The sequence below is a fragment of the Bombina bombina genome, chromosome 2 (genome assembly GCF_027579735.1).
Source record: "Bombina bombina isolate aBomBom1 chromosome 2, aBomBom1.pri, whole genome shotgun sequence".
NCBI classification, from domain to species: Eukaryota; Metazoa; Chordata; class Amphibia; order Anura; family Bombinatoridae; genus Bombina; species Bombina bombina.
Window position 1 is genome coordinate 910,461,960 of NC_069500.1, and position 20,110 is coordinate 910,482,069.

Here is a 20,110-nt window from a genome sequence, read left to right on the forward strand (position 1 = left end):
CGCCCATCAATTCCAGATGTGAGACACATGTTAGAAAATGAATCGAATATATAGAGGCGCTGATCTTGAATCTCGTGTATATGGACGTACACACTGAAGAAAGAAAAACTTGGCTTGTGATTTGCAGAAGTTAACAACAAATTAATGTGCAGTATACTCACTCCGAAAAATTCAGAGTTCAGCTTCTTCGAAAGGTTTTTCTGTCTCAACTTTCCCAATTTCCACACTGTGTTTGTGTCTGTGGATAATGAAAATTGCACTGCAGGTAATTGAATCTTTTGCTTGATAAAAAGTGCAATATACTCACTCCGATAAATTTCGGAATCCGGCTCCTCAGAACGTATTGTGTAGTTTGAAATTACTTCCAAAAAGGCAGCAAAAATACTTGTTGTGGTAAAAAACAAATATTTATTAAAACATAATAAAATGCTCTTATTTATCTTGGCTCTACGCGTTTCAACGACAGTGTCGTCTTTTTCAAGAGCAGTAAAAACAATTGGAAGTGCTGCCTTTGGAGTGTTAACAGGTGTATTTATACAGGTAATCATTGTTCCTGTTCCGGTGGTAAACACCGGAATAGGACTCACAAATAAAACATTTTAATTTTGTATTTATTCCAATCCAATTGTGTTTTGAGAATGATATTTATTTATTTTGTATTTAAGCTTTTGGCGCTTAAACTCTCAATAATTTTTCAAATTGGATTGGTATAAATGAAAAAAAGCCTTTTGGCCAATCAGAGGGGAGAAAAATAAAGTTCCCTTTCAAGTCCTGGTTTTAAGCAGTTTCTTTTCAGGTCCGCCAGATGATGCGTGGTCATATGTTCTCATCAATCAGGTAGAGAGCGTTGTTTTCAATGCTTCGTATGTAAAGGCCTAAGCTCCGGTTTGTCCAATGAGTTCCGTGTCACATGTCTCGGATTGACCAATCTCTCTGTGAGCGACATTTTACTATGTTCCATTGATAGCCAGTGTTTTGGATTCTCTAGGGAGTATGTAATGAAAAGTGCAAGTCACTTTGAATCATATATATTACAGACATAGACAACTTCGTGACAATATTTCACAAAAATCTTGGGTTACAACCTTTTCAATTTCTTTTGAATATTAATTAGTGCAACATGCACTCGAATATCGATGTTGCCATCAAATGTATAAACTTTGCCATCAAATATGAATTTTAAATATAAATTTCGCCATCAAGTATAAATTTTGCCATCAAATATAAATTTTGCCATCAAATATAAATGTATCTTCACATATAATTTCTGAACCACAGTAATATTGTGTATGTAATTGGGATAAATATTAGACTATTTGAAATATAATGAAACCTAAACAGAATAAAATAATTTATTAAATATATTAAATATAAAAAAATAAAATAAAATGAAAATAAAATAAATTATATGAACGCTGCCACTCTAATATCTTTATTTAAACCATAATGTCCATATGTTTTTAATGTGTGTATCCACCATAATTCTCTTCTATTGAGTTCTTTTTCTATCTCTCCCCCTCTCCAGTGTAATGAAACCTTCTCTATACCTATCCATGATAGATGTTTTTTATCGTATAGATATAATATCGTATATATTTTTGTGAAATATTGTCACGAAGTTGTCTATGTCTGTAATATATATGATTCAAAGTGACTTGCACTTTTCATTACATACTCCCTAGAGAATCCAAAACACTGGCTATCAATGGAACATAGTAAAATGTCGCTCACAGAGAGATTGGTCAATCCGAGACATGTGACACGGAACTCATTGGACAAACCGGAGCTTAGGCCTTTACATACGAAGCATTGAAAACAACGCTCTCTACCTGATTGATGAGAACATATGACCACGCATCATCTGGCGGACCTGAAAAGAAACTGCTTAAAACCAGGACTTGAAAGGGAACTTTATTTTTCTCCCCTCTGATTGGCCAAAAGGCTTTTTTTCATTTATACCAATCCAATTTGAAAAATTATTGAGAGTTTAAGCGCCAAAAGCTTAAATACAAAATAAATAAATATCATTCTCAAAACACAATTGGATTGGAATAAATACAAAATTAAAATGTTTTTTTGTGAGTCCTATTCCGGTGTTTACCACCGGAACAGGAACAATGATTACCTGTATAAATACACCTGTTAACACTCCAAAGGCAGCACTTCCAATTGTTTTTACTGCTCTTGAAAAAGACGACACTGTCGTTGAAACGCGTAGAGCCAAGATAAATAAGAGCATTTTATTATGTTTTAATAAATATTTGTTTTTTACCACAACAAGTATTTTTGCTGCCTTTTTGGAAGTAATTTCAAACTACACAATACGTTCTGAGGAGCCGGATTCCGAAATTTATCGGAGTGAGTATATTGCACTTTTTATCAAGCAAAAGATTCAATTACCTGCAGTGCAATTTTCATTATCCACAGACACAAACACAGTGTGGAAATTGGGAAAGTTGAGACAGAAAAACCTTTCGAAGAAGCTGAACTCTGAATTTTTCGGAGTGAGTATACTGCACATTAATTTGTTGTTAACTTCTGCAAATCACAAGCCAAGTTTTTCTTTCTTCAGTGTGTACGTCCATATACACGAGATTCAAGATCAGCGCCTCTATATATTCGATTCACTTTCTACTCACAGTCCGGTTGGGAGAGACTGTTAGAGAGCAGCGGTCATTTGAGAGGGGAGTATTGTGCTCTATTCTAGTCACCCTGTACATTGTGTTGTTTAACATCTGACATATTTGTATAGTTTTAGATTATTTTTGCATTCTTCTCCTAATATGACTAAGAATACCCTCTCCGATTGGAGAGCTGCAAGACAAAACAAATACGACAATACATTTAAACATTTAGATGAAGATAAAAGTAATTGGGAATTTATAATAAACAAACTTAAGAAATTATATACTAAAGAGACCAAAAAATGGTGGGAAATAACTTTTTTAAGTAGATATCTAAATGAAGAAATAGTTCCTAGGGGTTTAAGGGTAACTAAGGTGCCGGCTTTTGGCACAGATGACAAAGAATTTATGGTAAAGTGGAATGCAGCTCTCCACAAATGTTCAACTAATCTAGTAAGTTTATTATATGAACATCAAGACATAGTTCTAAAAAATATTGAAAAAGAAATTTTCTCCTTAGAAAATGAACTTATACCATTTCTTTCAAGCAAAACATGTAATGACAAATTTGAGCAAATTAAAACACAAGCCAAAGAGCTAGATGAACAAATTGGAGACTCTAAATATAATAAATACCTCAGAGATAGTGAAGATTTTAAAAATGGCACTCCATATACACAACCTCAAGTAAATTCACAGAATAAAAGGGATAATTCACAAAAAGACCATTTTAGAGGCAGAATTGCATCACGAAATAATTATAATTATAATTATAATACAACACACAGTTCACATAGAAATCAATACAATTTAAAAGATAATCATTCGAGATCTAATAGGGATCATTCGAATAATAACTACTCTAATAATAGGAATCAATTTAACAACTATAGAGATCACGATATAAGATATAATAACACTTATGAGCACAATAGACACCAACAAAATAGGGAAATTTTTCACCAAAGAAATGAAAATCAATATAACCACAATGAATATAGGGGATCGAACCAACATAGAATAGAATATAATCATTACTCCAATCACTCTAATCACTATAAAAATTCACATTCACCAAAAGATAAAAGAGACAAAAGAGAAGATCAACAAGTTACAAATAAAGCAAGACATGAACAAGACTCACATCACCCTTTTCAACAGAACACATTCAAAGAGAGACACAAAATAGGAACAAACCACACACCGACCAATCAAGGCTGGATACACCCCAACAGATATTCTCCACTTCGCACAGACAGAACAAATCAAAGGAAAAGAGACAGGACACCAGATCTTTCAGAGGAACAAGAGGTAGAAGGGGTAAAACACAGAAGAAGGAGCCAGAGAGACTAGGCATTCACAATATTTCATCACAAACGATAACTGAACAAGAAAAAAACATTCTATCTAAAGGCTTAAAATTTATACCCACTCAGAGTGTTAATACATTTCAATTATTCATTGATGCACAGAAATTTATCAGGAATTTGACAGTTAAAAGATTTTTTGCCAGGAAAGATACATTAAGTAAAATCCAAGAAAATTCTCAAGCAAATAGGGAACCAAGAACTTACTTTAAAAACCCCTCCACTTTCTATCCCAGCCACTGTAAGGGCCCAAACATAGAAGTATTTGGCAAATTAATCCTAAAAGACATAGAAAAAATTGAGGCAAAACCTAAGTATTTCAATTTAAACAAACAAGAAAATGAGATTTACAAAAATTTAAATAAAAGGGAAGACATTATCATCAAGGAAGCGGATAAGGGGGGAAGTATAGTAATAATGGACCGTAGCTACTATATGGAGGAAGCAAATAGAATCTTATCAGACACAAAAACTTATCAAATTTTGAAAAATAACCCAAAAAGAACATTCACTTCAGAATTAAATAAGATCCTATCACAAGCTTTAGCTAGAAATATTATTTCTCAAGATGAATTTATGTTTTTAAATAAAGTAGAATCCAAGACCCCTATTTTTTACTTCATCCCCAAATTACACAAGGATCCACTTAGACCTCCAGGGAGGCCCATAATCAGTGGGATAGATTCCCTTACATGTAATTTATCTGCCTTTATAGATCATCTGTTACAGCCCTATGCTCAAACAGCAAGATCATACCTTAAAGACACTAAACAGGTATTAAATATACTCAAAGACACGAAATGGGAATCAGAATATTCATGGCTAACAATGGATGTAACATCTTTATACTCCATCATTGATCACAAAAAAGGTATAGCAGCCATAAAATGGAAACTTGAACAAGATGAAAATTTATCTATAGAATTACTAGAATTTATTTTAATATCAATAGAGTTCATTTTGAAACATAATTTCTTTTGGTTCGATAATAAACAGTATCTTCAGATATGTGGCACCGCCATGGGCACCAGATTCGCCCCAAGCTACGCCAATATTTACATGGACCACTTTGAACACACTTATGTATGGTCATGTGGCGTGGCTGGGGTGGGCCTGGTGTCCTGGCGGCGCTACATAGATGATGTTCTATGTATTTGGAACAAGGACGAGACTGCATCAAATAACTTTGTCTCTTATCTGAATGAAAATAATATGGGTATAATACTAACACCTGAATTCAATAAAACTCACATTAATTTTCTAGACTTAACAATTTTTGTTGAAGCAGGAAATATACACACTAGGACCTTTTTCAAAAGCTGTGACATGAACACTTATATAAGGAGAGACAGTGAACACCATCCAACCTGGCTAAAAGCAATCCCTAAAGGACAATTTCTCCGTATACGAAGAAATTGTGATACCACAGATGATTTCAATACCCAATCTAAGATAATTAAAGAAAGATTTGAGCAAAAAGGCTATGACAGCAACACATTAGAACAAGATAGAGTTGAAGTGGGAAACAGGAATCGAGATTCTTTAATACTGAACACTGACAAAAAAAGTACCAATAATCCAAATTTTCCAAGATTCATTACCACATACAATAGTGGACACAAACAGATCAAACATATTATAAATCAACATTGGAATGTTCTAAAAAATGATGAATACTTAAATAATATCATTCCAAACAAACCTTTGATAACTTTCAGGAAGGGAACAAACTTCAAACAAAAATTGGCACCTTCCCTTATCAAGGGGATGAAGCCACCTAAACCTATCCAAATTGCCAATTTAACAGGATTTTATACATGTGGACATTGTAAAGCATGCAATTATACTAAAAAGACACATAAGACATTCACTTCTTCAGTAACAAATAAATCATACACAATAAAAGATTTCATCACTTGCAAAACCAAAAATATAATATATTTACTTCAGTGCAATTGTCAGATTCAATATTTAGGACAAACTTCAAGATTTGCTAAAACTCGTATATTAGAACACCTTAATAAAATTGAAAAAGAAAAAGAAGATCATGGTGTCCCTTTACACTATAATAATTGTCCTCTATACGATAAAAAACATCTATCATGGATAGGTATAGAGAAGGTTTCATTACACTGGAGAGGGGGAGAGATAGAAAAAGAACTCAATAGAAGAGAATTATGGTGGATACACACATTAAAAACATATGGACATTATGGTTTAAATAAAGATATTAGAGTGGCAGCGTTCATATAATTTATTTTATTTTCATTTTATTTTATTTTTTTATATTTAATATATTTAATAAATTATTTTATTCTGTTTAGGTTTCATTATATTTCAAATAGTCTAATATTTATCCCAATTACATACACAATATTACTGTGGTTCAGAAATTATATGTGAAGATACATTTATATTTGATGGCAAAATTTATATTTGATGGCAAAATTTATACTTGATGGCGAAATTTATATTTAAAATTCATATTTGATGGCAAAGTTTATACATTTGATGGCAACATCGATATTCGAGTGCATGTTGCACTAATTAATATTCAAAAGAAATTGAAAAGGTTGTAACCCAAGATTTTTGTGAAATATTGTCACGAAGTTGTCTATGTCTGTAATATATATGATTCAAAGTGACTTGCACTTTTCATTACATACTCCCTAGAGAATCCAAAACACTGGCTATCAATGGAACATAGTAAAATGTCGCTCACAGAGAGATTGGTCAATCCGAGACATGTGACACGGAACTCATTGGACAAACCGGAGCTTAGGCCTTTACATACGAAGCATTGAAAACAACGCTCTCTACCTGATTGATGAGAACATATGACCACGCATCATCTGGCGGACCTGAAAAGAAACTGCTTAAAACCAGGACTTGAAAGGGAACTTTATTTTTCTCCCCTCTGATTGGCCAAAAGGCTTTTTTTCATTTATACCAATCCAATTTGAAAAATTATTGAGAGTTTAAGCGCCAAAAGCTTAAATACAAAATAAATAAATATCATTCTCAAAACACAATTGGATTGGAATAAATACAAAATTAAAATGTTTTATTTGTGAGTCCTATTCCGGTGTTTACCACCGGAACAGGAACAATGATTACCTGTATAAATACACCTGTTAACACTCCAAAGGCAGCACTTCCAATTGTTTTTACTGCTCTTGAAAAAGACGACACTGTCGTTGAAACGCGTAGAGCCAAGATAAATAAGAGCATTTTATTATGTTTTAATAAATATTTGTTTTTTACCACAACAAGTATTTTTGCTGCCTTTTTGGAAGTAATTTCAAACTACACAATACGTTCTGAGGAGCCGGATTCCGAAATTTATCGGAGTGAGTATATTGCACTTTTTATCAAGCAAAAGATTCAATTACCTGCAGTGCAATTTTCATTATCCACAGACACAAACACAGTGTGGAAATTGGGAAAGTTGAGACAGAAAAACCTTTCGAAGAAGCTGAACTCTGAATTTTTCGGAGTGAGTATACTGCACATTAATTTGTTGTTAACTTCTGCAAATCACAAGCCAAGTTTTTCTTTCTTCAGTGTGTACGTCCATATACACGAGATTCAAGATCAGCGCCTCTATATATTCGATTCACTTTCTACTCACAGTCCGGTTGGGAGAGACTGTTAGAGAGCAGCGGTCATTTGAGAGGGGAGTATTGTGCTCTATTCTAGTCACCCTGTACATTGTGTTGTTTAACATCTGACATATTTGTATAGTTTTAGATTATTTTTGCATTCTTCTCCTAATATGACTAAGAATACCCTCTCCGATTGGAGAGCTGCAAGACAAAACAAATACGACAATACATTTAAACATTTAGATGAAGATAAAAGTAATTGGGAATTTATAATAAACAAACTTAAGAAATTATATACTAAAGAGACCAAAAAATGGTGGGAAATAACTTTTTTAAGTAGATATCTAAATGAAGAAATAGTTCCTAGGGGTTTAAGGGTAACTAAGGTGCCGGCTTTTGGCACAGATGACAAAGAATTTATGGTAAAGTGGAATGCAGCTCTCCACAAATGTTCAACTAATCTAGTAAGTTTATTATATGAACATCAAGACATAGTTCTAAAAAATATTGAAAAAGAAATTTTCTCCTTAGAAAATGAACTTATACCATTTCTTTCAAGCAAAACATGTAATGACAAATTTGAGCAAATTAAAACACAAGCCAAAGAGCTAGATGAACAAATTGGAGACTCTAAATATAATAAATACCTCAGAGATAGTGAAGATTTTAAAAATGGCACTCCATATACACAACCTCAAGTAAATTCACAGAATAAAAGGGATAATTCACAAAAAGACCATTTTAGAGGCAGAATTGCATCACGAAATAATTATAATTATAATTATAATACAACACACAGTTCACATAGAAATCAATACAATTTAAAAGATAATCATTCGAGATCTAATAGGGATCATTCGAATAATAACTACTCTAATAATAGGAATCAATTTAACAACTATAGAGATCACGATATAAGATATAATAACACTTATGAGCACAATAGACACCAACAAAATAGGGAAATTTTTCACCAAAGAAATGAAAATCAATATAACCACAATGAATATAGGGGATCGAACCAACATAGAATAGAATATAATCATTACTCCAATCACTCTAATCACTATAAAAATTCACATTCACCAAAAGATAAAAGAGACAAAAGAGAAGATCAACAAGTTACAAATAAAGCAAGACATGAACAAGACTCACATCACCCTTTTCAACAGAACACATTCAAAGAGAGACACAAAATAGGAACAAACCACACACCGACCAATCAAGGCTGGATACACCCCAACAGATATTCTCCACTTCGCACAGACAGAACAAATCAAAGGAAAAGAGACAGGACACCAGATCTTTCAGAGGAACAAGAGGTAGAAGGGGTAAAACACAGAAGAAGGAGCCAGAGAGACTAGGCATTCACAATATTTCATCACAAACGATAACTGAACAAGAAAAAAACATTCTATCTAAAGGCTTAAAATTTATACCCACTCAGAGTGTTAATACATTTCAATTATTCATTGATGCACAGAAATTTATCAGGAATTTGACAGTTAAAAGATTTTTTGCCAGGAAAGATACATTAAGTAAAATCCAAGAAAATTCTCAAGCAAATAGGGAACCAAGAACTTACTTTAAAAACCCCTCCACTTTCTATCCCAGCCACTGTAAGGGCCCAAACATAGAAGTATTTGGCAAATTAATCCTAAAAGACATAGAAAAAATTGAGGCAAAACCTAAGTATTTCAATTTAAACAAACAAGAAAATGAGATTTACAAAAATTTAAATAAAAGGGAAGACATTATCATCAAGGAAGCGGATAAGGGGGGAAGTATAGTAATAATGGACCGTAGCTACTATATGGAGGAAGCAAATAGAATCTTATCAGACACAAAAACTTATCAAATTTTGAAAAATAACCCAAAAAGAACATTCACTTCAGAATTAAATAAGATCCTATCACAAGCTTTAGCTAGAAATATTATTTCTCAAGATGAATTTATGTTTTTAAATAAAGTAGAATCCAAGACCCCTATTTTTTACTTCATCCCCAAATTACACAAGGATCCACTTAGACCTCCAGGGAGGCCCATAATCAGTGGGATAGATTCCCTTACATGTAATTTATCTGCCTTTATAGATCATCTGTTACAGCCCTATGCTCAAACAGCAAGATCATACCTTAAAGACACTAAACAGGTATTAAATATACTCAAAGACACGAAATGGGAATCAGAATATTCATGGCTAACAATGGATGTAACATCTTTATACTCCATCATTGATCACAAAAAAGGTATAGCAGCCATAAAATGGAAACTTGAACAAGATGAAAATTTATCTATAGAATTACTAGAATTTATTTTAATATCAATAGAGTTCATTTTGAAACATAATTTCTTTTGGTTCGATAATAAACAGTATCTTCAGATATGTGGCACCGCCATGGGCACCAGATTCGCCCCAAGCTACGCCAATATTTACATGGACCACTTTGAACACACTTATGTATGGTCATGTGGCGTGGCTGGGGTGGGCCTGGTGTCCTGGCGGCGCTACATAGATGATGTTCTATGTATTTGGAACAAGGACGAGACTGCATCAAATAACTTTGTCTCTTATCTGAATGAAAATAATATGGGTATAATACTAACACCTGAATTCAATAAAACTCACATTAATTTTCTAGACTTAACAATTTTTGTTGAAGCAGGAAATATACACACTAGGACCTTTTTCAAAAGCTGTGACATGAACACTTATATAAGGAGAGACAGTGAACACCATCCAACCTGGCTAAAAGCAATCCCTAAAGGACAATTTCTCCGTATACGAAGAAATTGTGATACCACAGATGATTTCAATACCCAATCTAAGATAATTAAAGAAAGATTTGAGCAAAAAGGCTATGACAGCAACACATTAGAACAAGATAGAGTTGAAGTGGGAAACAGGAATCGAGATTCTTTAATACTGAACACTGACAAAAAAAGTACCAATAATCCAAATTTTCCAAGATTCATTACCACATACAATAGTGGACACAAACAGATCAAACATATTATAAATCAACATTGGAATGTTCTAAAAAATGATGAATACTTAAATAATATCATTCCAAACAAACCTTTGATAACTTTCAGGAAGGGAACAAACTTCAAACAAAAATTGGCACCTTCCCTTATCAAGGGGATGAAGCCACCTAAACCTATCCAAATTGCCAATTTAACAGGATTTTATACATGTGGACATTGTAAAGCATGCAATTATACTAAAAAGACACATAAGACATTCACTTCTTCAGTAACAAATAAATCATACACAATAAAAGATTTCATCACTTGCAAAACCAAAAATATAATATATTTACTTCAGTGCAATTGTCAGATTCAATATTTAGGACAAACTTCAAGATTTGCTAAAACTCGTATATTAGAACACCTTAATAAAATTGAAAAAGAAAAAGAAGATCATGGTGTCCCTTTACACTATAATAATTGTCCTCTATACGATAAAAAACATCTATCATGGATAGGTATAGAGAAGGTTTCATTACACTGGAGAGGGGGAGAGATAGAAAAAGAACTCAATAGAAGAGAATTATGGTGGATACACACATTAAAAACATATGGACATTATGGTTTAAATAAAGATATTAGAGTGGCAGCGTTCATATAATTTATTTTATTTTCATTTTATTTTTAATATATTTAATAAATTATTTTATTCTGTTTAGGTTTCATTATATTTCAAATAGTCTAATATTTATCCCAATTACATACACAATATTACTGTGGTTCAGAAATTATATGTGAAGATACATTTATATTTGATGGCAAAATTTATATTTGATGGCAAAATTTATACTTGATGGCGAAATTTATATTTAAAATTCATATTTGATGGCAAAGTTTATACATTTGATGGCAACATCGATATTCGAGTGCATGTTGCACTAATTAATATTCAAAAGAAATTGAAAAGGTTGTAACCCAAGATTTTTGTGAAATATTGTCACGAAGTTGTCTATGTCTGTAATATATATGATTCAAAGTGACTTGCACTTTTCATTACATACTCCCTAGAGAATCCAAAACACTGGCTATCAATGGAACATAGTAAAATGTCGCTCACAGAGAGATTGGTCAATCCGAGACATGTGACACGGAACTCATTGGACAAACCGGAGCTTAGGCCTTTACATACGAAGCATTGAAAACAACGCTCTCTACCTGATTGATGAGAACATATGACCACGCATCATCTGGCGGACCTGAAAAGAAACTGCTTAAAACCAGGACTTGAAAGGGAACTTTATTTTTCTCCCCTCTGATTGGCCAAAAGGCTTTTTTTCATTTATACCAATCCAATTTGAAAAATTATTGAGAGTTTAAGCGCCAAAAGCTTAAATACAAAATAAATAAATATCATTCTCAAAACACAATTGGATTGGAATAAATACAAAATTAAAATGTTTTATTTGTGAGTCCTATTCCGGTGTTTACCACCGGAACAGGAACAATGATTACCTGTATAAATACACCTGTTAACACTCCAAAGGCAGCACTTCCAATTGTTTTTACTGCTCTTGAAAAAGACGACACTGTCGTTGAAACGCGTAGAGCCAAGATAAATAAGAGCATTTTATTATGTTTTAATAAATATTTGTTTTTTACCACAACAAGTATTTTTGCTGCCTTTTTGGAAGTAATTTCAAACTACACAATACGTTCTGAGGAGCCGGATTCCGAAATTTATCGGAGTGAGTATATTGCACTTTTTATCAAGCAAAAGATTCAATTACCTGCAGTGCAATTTTCATTATCCACAGACACAAACACAGTGTGGAAATTGGGAAAGTTGAGACAGAAAAACCTTTCGAAGAAGCTGAACTCTGAATTTTTCGGAGTGAGTATACTGCACATTAATTTGTTGTTAACTTCTGCAAATCACAAGCCAAGTTTTTCTTTCTTCAGTGTGTACGTCCATATACACGAGATTCAAGATCAGCGCCTCTATATATTCGATTCACTTTCTACTCACAGTCCGGTTGGGAGAGACTGTTAGAGAGCAGCGGTCATTTGAGAGGGGAGTATTGTGCTCTATTCTAGTCACCCTGTACATTGTGTTGTTTAACATCTGACATATTTGTATAGTTTTAGATTATTTTTACATGTTAGAAAAGCCTGAGCTTTTGCTGGATGTTTTGGAACATGAGTTAAATAAAACCGTCCCCTTGGGGGTTTGATTTTGAAACCAATTTGATATCCCTAAAAGATTATATTCTGAATCCAAGGATTTTTAACAGATTCTAACCAAATTTTCTGAAAACGTTTTAATCTGCCCCTTACCAGAAGAACTGGATTGTGGGCCACCCCTTCATGCTGTTTTTTGGACAGGATTAGGTTTCTTGAATTGTTTAGATTTATTCCAATTGGAAGAAGGTCTCCAGTTAGAGCCAGTAGCTTTTGGAGATGGGGAAGGCTTCTGATCTTTGTTACGAAAAGAACGAAAACAATTTGGAGCCTTGAACTTCCCTTTAGATCTATAATCTTGAGGCAAAAAACTGGATTTACCTCCAGTAATGGAAGAAATTATAGAATCCATTTGTGAACCAAATAGATTCTTACCCTAAAAAGAAAGAGATGGTAATCCCATCTTGGAAACCATATCAGCATTCCAAGTTTTAAGCCATAAAGCTCTTCTAGAAAGAATAGTTAAAGATATAGTTTTAGTGTTAATTTTGACAATGTCAAATACTGCATCACATATAAAAAAAGATTTGCTTGTTGTAGTAAATGTATCACATTACAGCATTCAGGGTCTGAAGAAAATTGCTGAGCAAGATTTGAAAGCCAAAAAGTAGAAGCGGCTGCTACATCAGCAATAGATATGGCTGGCCTAAGAACATAGCCAGTGTGTAAATATGCCCTTCTCAAAAAAGATTTAAGTTTCCTATCTAAAGGATCTTTGAAAGAAATACTATGTTCTAATGGAATTCTGTAATGATGAGATAAAAACAAAAACAGAGGCATCACATGTGTAGGTCAATAAAACCAAAGAAATCCAAACAGCGACAGAATAAGGGTACTCACAAACGGGCGGCACTCTATTGTGCCTGCAGGGACAGGCTGGTATTTCAACAGCAAACCAGCTGGCTGTGTGACAGATCTGCACCGGATACGATCAGCGCTGAAGTTCTCTGCTTTTATGGCCTCTAGCCGATGTTCCCAGAGTGATATTTCTCCTCAACTGGTGCTGCAATGGAGCAGGAAGGAGGGCTGGACTGCCCTAAGGTTACTGAAATGGAGACTATCACAACAACACCAGACTGATGTAAAAGTAAAAAAATCAGTATTTTATTATACAAAATAAAAATACCAAAAGGTATTACAGTTTACAGCTGGGTGTGTGAATAACAATCTCCCCACAAAGAGTGCAAATAGCAACGCGTTTCTCGTGCGAACCCCGTTTCCTCAGGCTTAATGGAATTGTAGCACGTTTAGCTAGAAAAGAAATAGCCCCATCTACCTTAGGGATAGTTTCCCATAGTTCTAGATTAGCAAAAGGTAAAGGATACGATTTTTTAAACCTAGAAGGGTTAAAAGAAGTACCAGGTTTAGACCATTCTTTTCAGATAATATCAGAGACTGCATTAGGAAAAGGAAATATCTCTAGAATAACAATGTTAGACTTAAAAAAAAAGAATTTAACTTGTTACAAGGAATATCCTCAGAAGGTTTAACCTTCTTCAATACCTAAAGTGACTAAAACTTTTTTTAAAAAAGAACGAATGTGCTCAATTGTAAATAAAAAAAAGAAGATTTATCTGGTTCTGTATCAGATGAAGGAGCCTTAGTATTAGAGGAATTATCATCATGAGAAGATATGTCAGTATAAGTCTAATCAGTACAGATTTTACTAGATGAAGGTAAAACGTGCTGATCTCTTACGCTTATTTGAAGGCGGAAATTCAGTCAGGGCCTTCTCAATTGAAGCAGCAATAAATGTATTCATTGCTGAGGGTACACCATCTACATCCATTTGTGAAATTGGAACAGAAGGAGCATTTGAAACCATAGGAACACCAGTAGGTCGTGATAAAAACAATATACAGGAATCACATAAATTTGCTGAAGATGGCACTTCAGAAGTTTTGCAAAAGATACACTTAGCTTTGGTAGAAAGGTGTTCAACAGACTCAGGTCCTATGGTAACTTCAGGGACAGAAGTAGGTTGTTCCACTTTGGCAGAGAAAAACAAAACATTTTAGGGGAAAAAAAAGTAAAAATTAATTACAATTTTAGATAAACCTATTTGCTTAAAAGACTTTGAGGATTGGAAAAGAATATTTGCTAAGCAAATAAATATTATATATGAGAAAAGGAGAGTGGAGTCAATACTACTTAAATCTAAGTCCAGTGCATCCCTTTAGCAAAGTATTTAAAGCAAAAACTATAGGAAGAATAGAAAAGGGACATATGGTACTGTCCCTTTAAAGAAAGGGAAAATTGCACACAGGATATATACAAAATTTGAAATTTATTTAAAATATACTCCAATCGGATTCGGCCCAGAGAGCCTAAGCAGAAAAACATACAAATTTCAATTTCAGGCCTATACCAGGACAAACAGAAAAACCATAGGCATATTGTATCTAAATTGGTTGCTGCGCAAAAAGTCCTCAAGAGAAACGACCGCAGCCAAAAGACTGCACTTAAGGTCTCAGTACTCACACAGTCCCATAAGGAGATTATTGTCTTATAAGCTATTCATCCAGAGGTATACCTCTCAAAAGAAACAAGCAGTTCATCCACCATGCACCTTCGCTCTCCCGGTCCGTGCTGGACATCACCTAACCGGCACGGACCGGGAGAAAGAAGGTGCATGGCGGATGAACCGCTTGTTTCTTTTGAAAGGTATACCTCTGGATGTATATCTTACTGTATAAGCCAATAATCTCCTCATGGGACTGTGTGAGTACTAAAACCTTAAGTGCAGTCTTTTGGCGGTCGTTTCTCTTGAGAACTTTTTGCGCAGCAACCAATATAGATACAATATGCCTATGTTTTTGTAACAACGTATAGTTTTGCTTATTTTTTTAAAAACATTGTAATGATTTTCAGACTCATAACCAAGCCCCAAAGTGCCAGATGTATACATGCGTTTACAGACTCCTGCTGGCTCCTGTTTATGTTATCTGTCTTTTCATATGAAGGGAAGGGGGGGAGTGTCTGCTACTTTTGTTTTCCTAGCCCCTTTCAGTGGGTGCCCCAGACTAACCTCATCAACTATGCTAAACTGGGAGCTTGTAAGTAATTTTTTTAGAAAATGTAATACTGGATTTTTAGATCAGTATCTGAATATTCTTCTTTATAGTAGTGTCTATTACATGTAGTTATATGAAAATTGTTGTACACTGTCCCTTTAAGATTGCACTGAAGCATTAATGTGCAATACCTAATGTCCAATACCATCCCCTGCTCTCTAACAAACCAATCAAGTTAAAGTAGGGCCTGACAATCACCTTAAATGAGTGAGCATTGGGTAATTTATCTCTGCCATATCTGAGGTACCAGAGAGGATATGAATCAGGAACTGCTTATTAAATCTGTGAACGCAGCTTTCTAGGGAAAGCCTGCACCGCAGCTTGATACATTTTACCTTTTTGGCAAAAATATATTTTCACCTTTTATAATTTATTTGTAATTCTAGACAGCAAATTCACTAAAGCTTCCTCATCTCTCATTTATTTAGTGAATCTGCCGTTTAGTGTTCAGCCACGGTCATTATGTTAGTATAAAAGGTTTTGTTTTGCAGTTGTTACCTGCTGAATCCAATTAGGCAAATATATGTAGCAGGGTTAGCCTTCCGACGTCTGCAGTGTTTCTTGCAATTCTGAGAATTGGCAAATCCACAATTTTCAGAGCGAAATTACATGAAAGGGTCCAAAATAAAAAATGACAGCAAACATATCAAAACTCATTCACTTCATGTTAGTTTTACTTTAAAATGTAAACAAACTTTTACTGAATTGTTTTCATGACAAAACATTTTTTTTCAGTTTATATGCTCTTTCATATACATGCTAGAAGGTTTTTGAGTACCATATCCCTGTAATACAGACCTAACATATTGTACCAAAATATGTGCTAATAGTTTCCATGAGATTGAGAAACTGCCAATTAGACAGACCTATATCATGTGCAATAACTCAGTGATGCTGAGCTCACCTCTTAATATGTAAAGTATCCGGCCAAACCCCTCCGGTGGTTGCTGCGGCTCAGAGCCCTGGCCAGGTCTGGCAGCTACAGTGCCAGGCTCCCCCCTCCTTCTCCGCCCTCGCTGCCCCTGGCTGCCCAGGCTATTGGGGTGATGGTGATATCCTGCCAGCCCTGTACTGCCACCGCTGCTGGAGGACACTAGGGAAGAGGAGCGCCTGCCCGGTCCCGCAGAGGGGTGCCACTCCACATCCATTTCCACAACCATGCCCTCTTCTCCATCCTCCTCCTCCTCCATGCCATCCTCCTCCGCATCAAAACCGGGGTTATCCCTGCTCCATGCCTGTCTTGAGCAAGAGGACAGAGGTGACGGGGTGGCGCCCCCTGGTGGCAACCTTGCAGCGGGTGGCAATTCTTGCTTAGGCAGTGTGTCCATTTCTAGCATTGAAGGGGAAGCTTGTGCGGGAACTGATCTCCTCTCCGGGTCCCTCTTTTTCCTCCTCTTCCTTTCCTCCCCCTCCAGCTCAGGCTGGGGCTTCACTCTGCTGGGGTTCACCATATTGGGGCAGAGCTGGAGGGCAGATGCAAGAATTCACTTACCCCGACACCAGCAGCCATATTATTCTGAACTTTAGTTTTAGGATTTTTTTTCCCTTTCCTTATCCCCGCCCTGCCCCTTCCTCTCTCTCACACACGGATCCGTTATCCCAAATGTAACAAGCAGGAAAAGGCTGAACAACACAGCTGGGCAGAGCTGTCCTAAAGCACCCTCCCTCATACATCCTCTGCCCAGCGACTAAACAGCACATAGTTATACATGCACATCACTTTTATTTTAATACAAAGGAAATGAAAATACATGTTTGTTAGGATGGTGTCTAGGCAACAAGACACGCATAAAACTCCTTCCTGGACATGGGGGTAGCTACATGCTGATAAATCACCAGACAGTCCCCCTTCTAGTAACAAAGTGTGATTTGCTTCTTTGGAAACAGCTGTGCACCTGTCCCTCATGCTGTATAATTATTTATTATTTCTGATTTATATATATATATATATATATATATATATATATATATATATATATATATACATTTATATATACATTTATATATATATACATACAGTATGTATATATATATATATATATATATATATATATATATATATATATATATATATATATATATATATATATACATACAGTATGTATATATAGACATAAATAAATATATATATATATATATATATATATATATATATATATATATATATGTTAGTGTATCTCAACAACAGATAAAGGCAAACTATAAATGAGCCCCTTAACAAAGCATTTTGCTCCAATGCATTGTTCTGACACATTATATCAAAGTCTTTTAAGTATGATTACAAATTATGTGAACTTTTTATAAATTCTTCTACAGTATATTTTAATAGCTTCTTCAACATACATTTTGTTAAAGGTACATTAAACACCTTGATATTTTTATATACAATGTTTAGTGATGTGCAATGAAACACCTTTGCAAAATACTTCCATTATTTATTTTGCCCCCTTTCATGTAATTTAGCTGTGGGGGGAGAATGAACAATGTCTAATTCTCAGAACTTTGAATGTACCCTGTTACTTCACAAGGCTGACTCTGCTACATATGTGTCACTATTTGGCTTTATCAGATAAAAACTGCAAAACAATACATTTTATACTAAATTTATGACAGTGACTAACCTTGTTGTCTGCTGACTAAAGCCCAGATAGATTGGCTCCTCCAGAAAAGCAAATGGTGGTCAGAGTTTGGCTATTAAAAAACAACTGCAGTAAAAAAGGATGTTAATTTGTTTAAAAAGTTAAAACTTGACTGATATGTTATTCTATGGAAAGACAACAGAAATGTCTTGTAATTACAAACGGCTAGATTACGAGTTTTGCGTTAGAGGCAATGCGGTGCTAACGAGCAGTTTATGCTCACCGCTCACTTACAGACAGCACTGGTATTACGGGTTTTTACAAACCCGGCGTTAAAAGACAAGAAGTGAGCGTTGAGCAAAATTTTGCTCAAAATCTCACTCCAATACCAGCGCTGCTTACGTTAGCGGTGAGCTGGTGTAGCATGCTCGTGCACGATTTCCCCATAGGAATCAACGGGGACAGCCGGCTGAAAAAAAGTCTAACACCTGCAAAAAAGCAGCGTTTAGCTCCTAACACAGCCCCATTGATTCCTATGGGGAAATAAAATGTATGTCTACACCTAACACCCTAACATGAACCCCAAGTCTAAACACCCCTAATCTTACACTTATTAACCCCTAATCTGCCGCCCCCGACATCGCCGACACCTACATTATATTATTAACCCCTAATCTGCCGCTCCAGACACCGCCGCCACCTACATTATACTTATGAACCCTTAATCTGCTGCCCCCAACATCGCCGACACCTACATTATATTTATTAACCCCTAATCTGCTGCCCCCAAATGTCGCCACAACCTACCTACACTTATTAACCCCTAATCTGCCACCCCAACGTCGCCGCCACTATAATAAACATATTAACCCCTAAACCTAAGTCTAACCCTTACCCGAACACCCCCTAACTTAAATATAATTTAAAAAAATCTAAATAAAATTACTATCATTAACTAAATTATTCCTATTTAAAACTAAATACTTACCTATAAAATAAACCCTAAGCTAGCTACAATATAACTAATAGTTACATTGTAGCTAGTTTAGGGTTTATTTTTATTTTACAGGCAAGTTTGTATTTATTTTAACTACGTAGAATAGTTACTAAATAGTTATTAACTATTTAATAACTGCCTAGCTGAAATAAATACAAAAGTTCCTGTAAAATAAAACCTAAGTTACAATTACACCTAACACTACACTATAATTAAATGAATTCCCTAAATTAAATACAATTAAATACAATTAAATAAAATTAGCTAAAGTACAAAAAAACACACACTAAATTACAGAAAATAATAAACAAATTACAAGATTTTTAAACTAATTACACCTAATCTAATCCCCCTAACAAAATAAAAAAGCCCCCCCAAAATAAAAAAAAAGCCCTACCCTACACTAAATTACAAAAAGCCCTTAAAAGGGCCTTTTGCGGGGCATTGCCCAAAAGTAATCAGCTCTTTTACCTGTAAAAAAAATTACAAATCCCCCCCCCAACATTAAAACCCACCACCCACACAACCAACCCTACTCTAAAACCCACCCAATACCCCCTTAAATTTTTTTTAACACCAACCCCTTGAAGATCACCTTACCGGGAGAAGTCTTCATCCAACCGGGCTGAAGTCCTCAACGAAGCCGGCAGAAGTGG

The 20,110-nt window shown here is 34.8% G+C and overlaps 1 protein-coding gene across 2 annotated transcripts in view; it reads right to left on the reverse strand.

Annotated features, from left to right (window-relative positions):
• Nucleotides 1-17,468, reverse strand: part of PKD2 (polycystin 2, transient receptor potential cation channel) — a 152,183-nt gene extending 134,715 nt beyond the window's left edge. For both annotated transcript variants that reach the window (XM_053703304.1, XM_053703303.1), the window contains exon 1: nt 16,783-17,468. In XM_053703304.1, the coding sequence (XP_053559279.1) occupies nt 16,783-17,329 (547 nt within the window). In that variant the 5' untranslated portion in view covers nt 17,330-17,468. The remainder of the gene's footprint in view (nt 1-16,782) is intronic.
• Between the last annotated feature and the right edge of the window lie 2,642 nt (nt 17,469-20,110).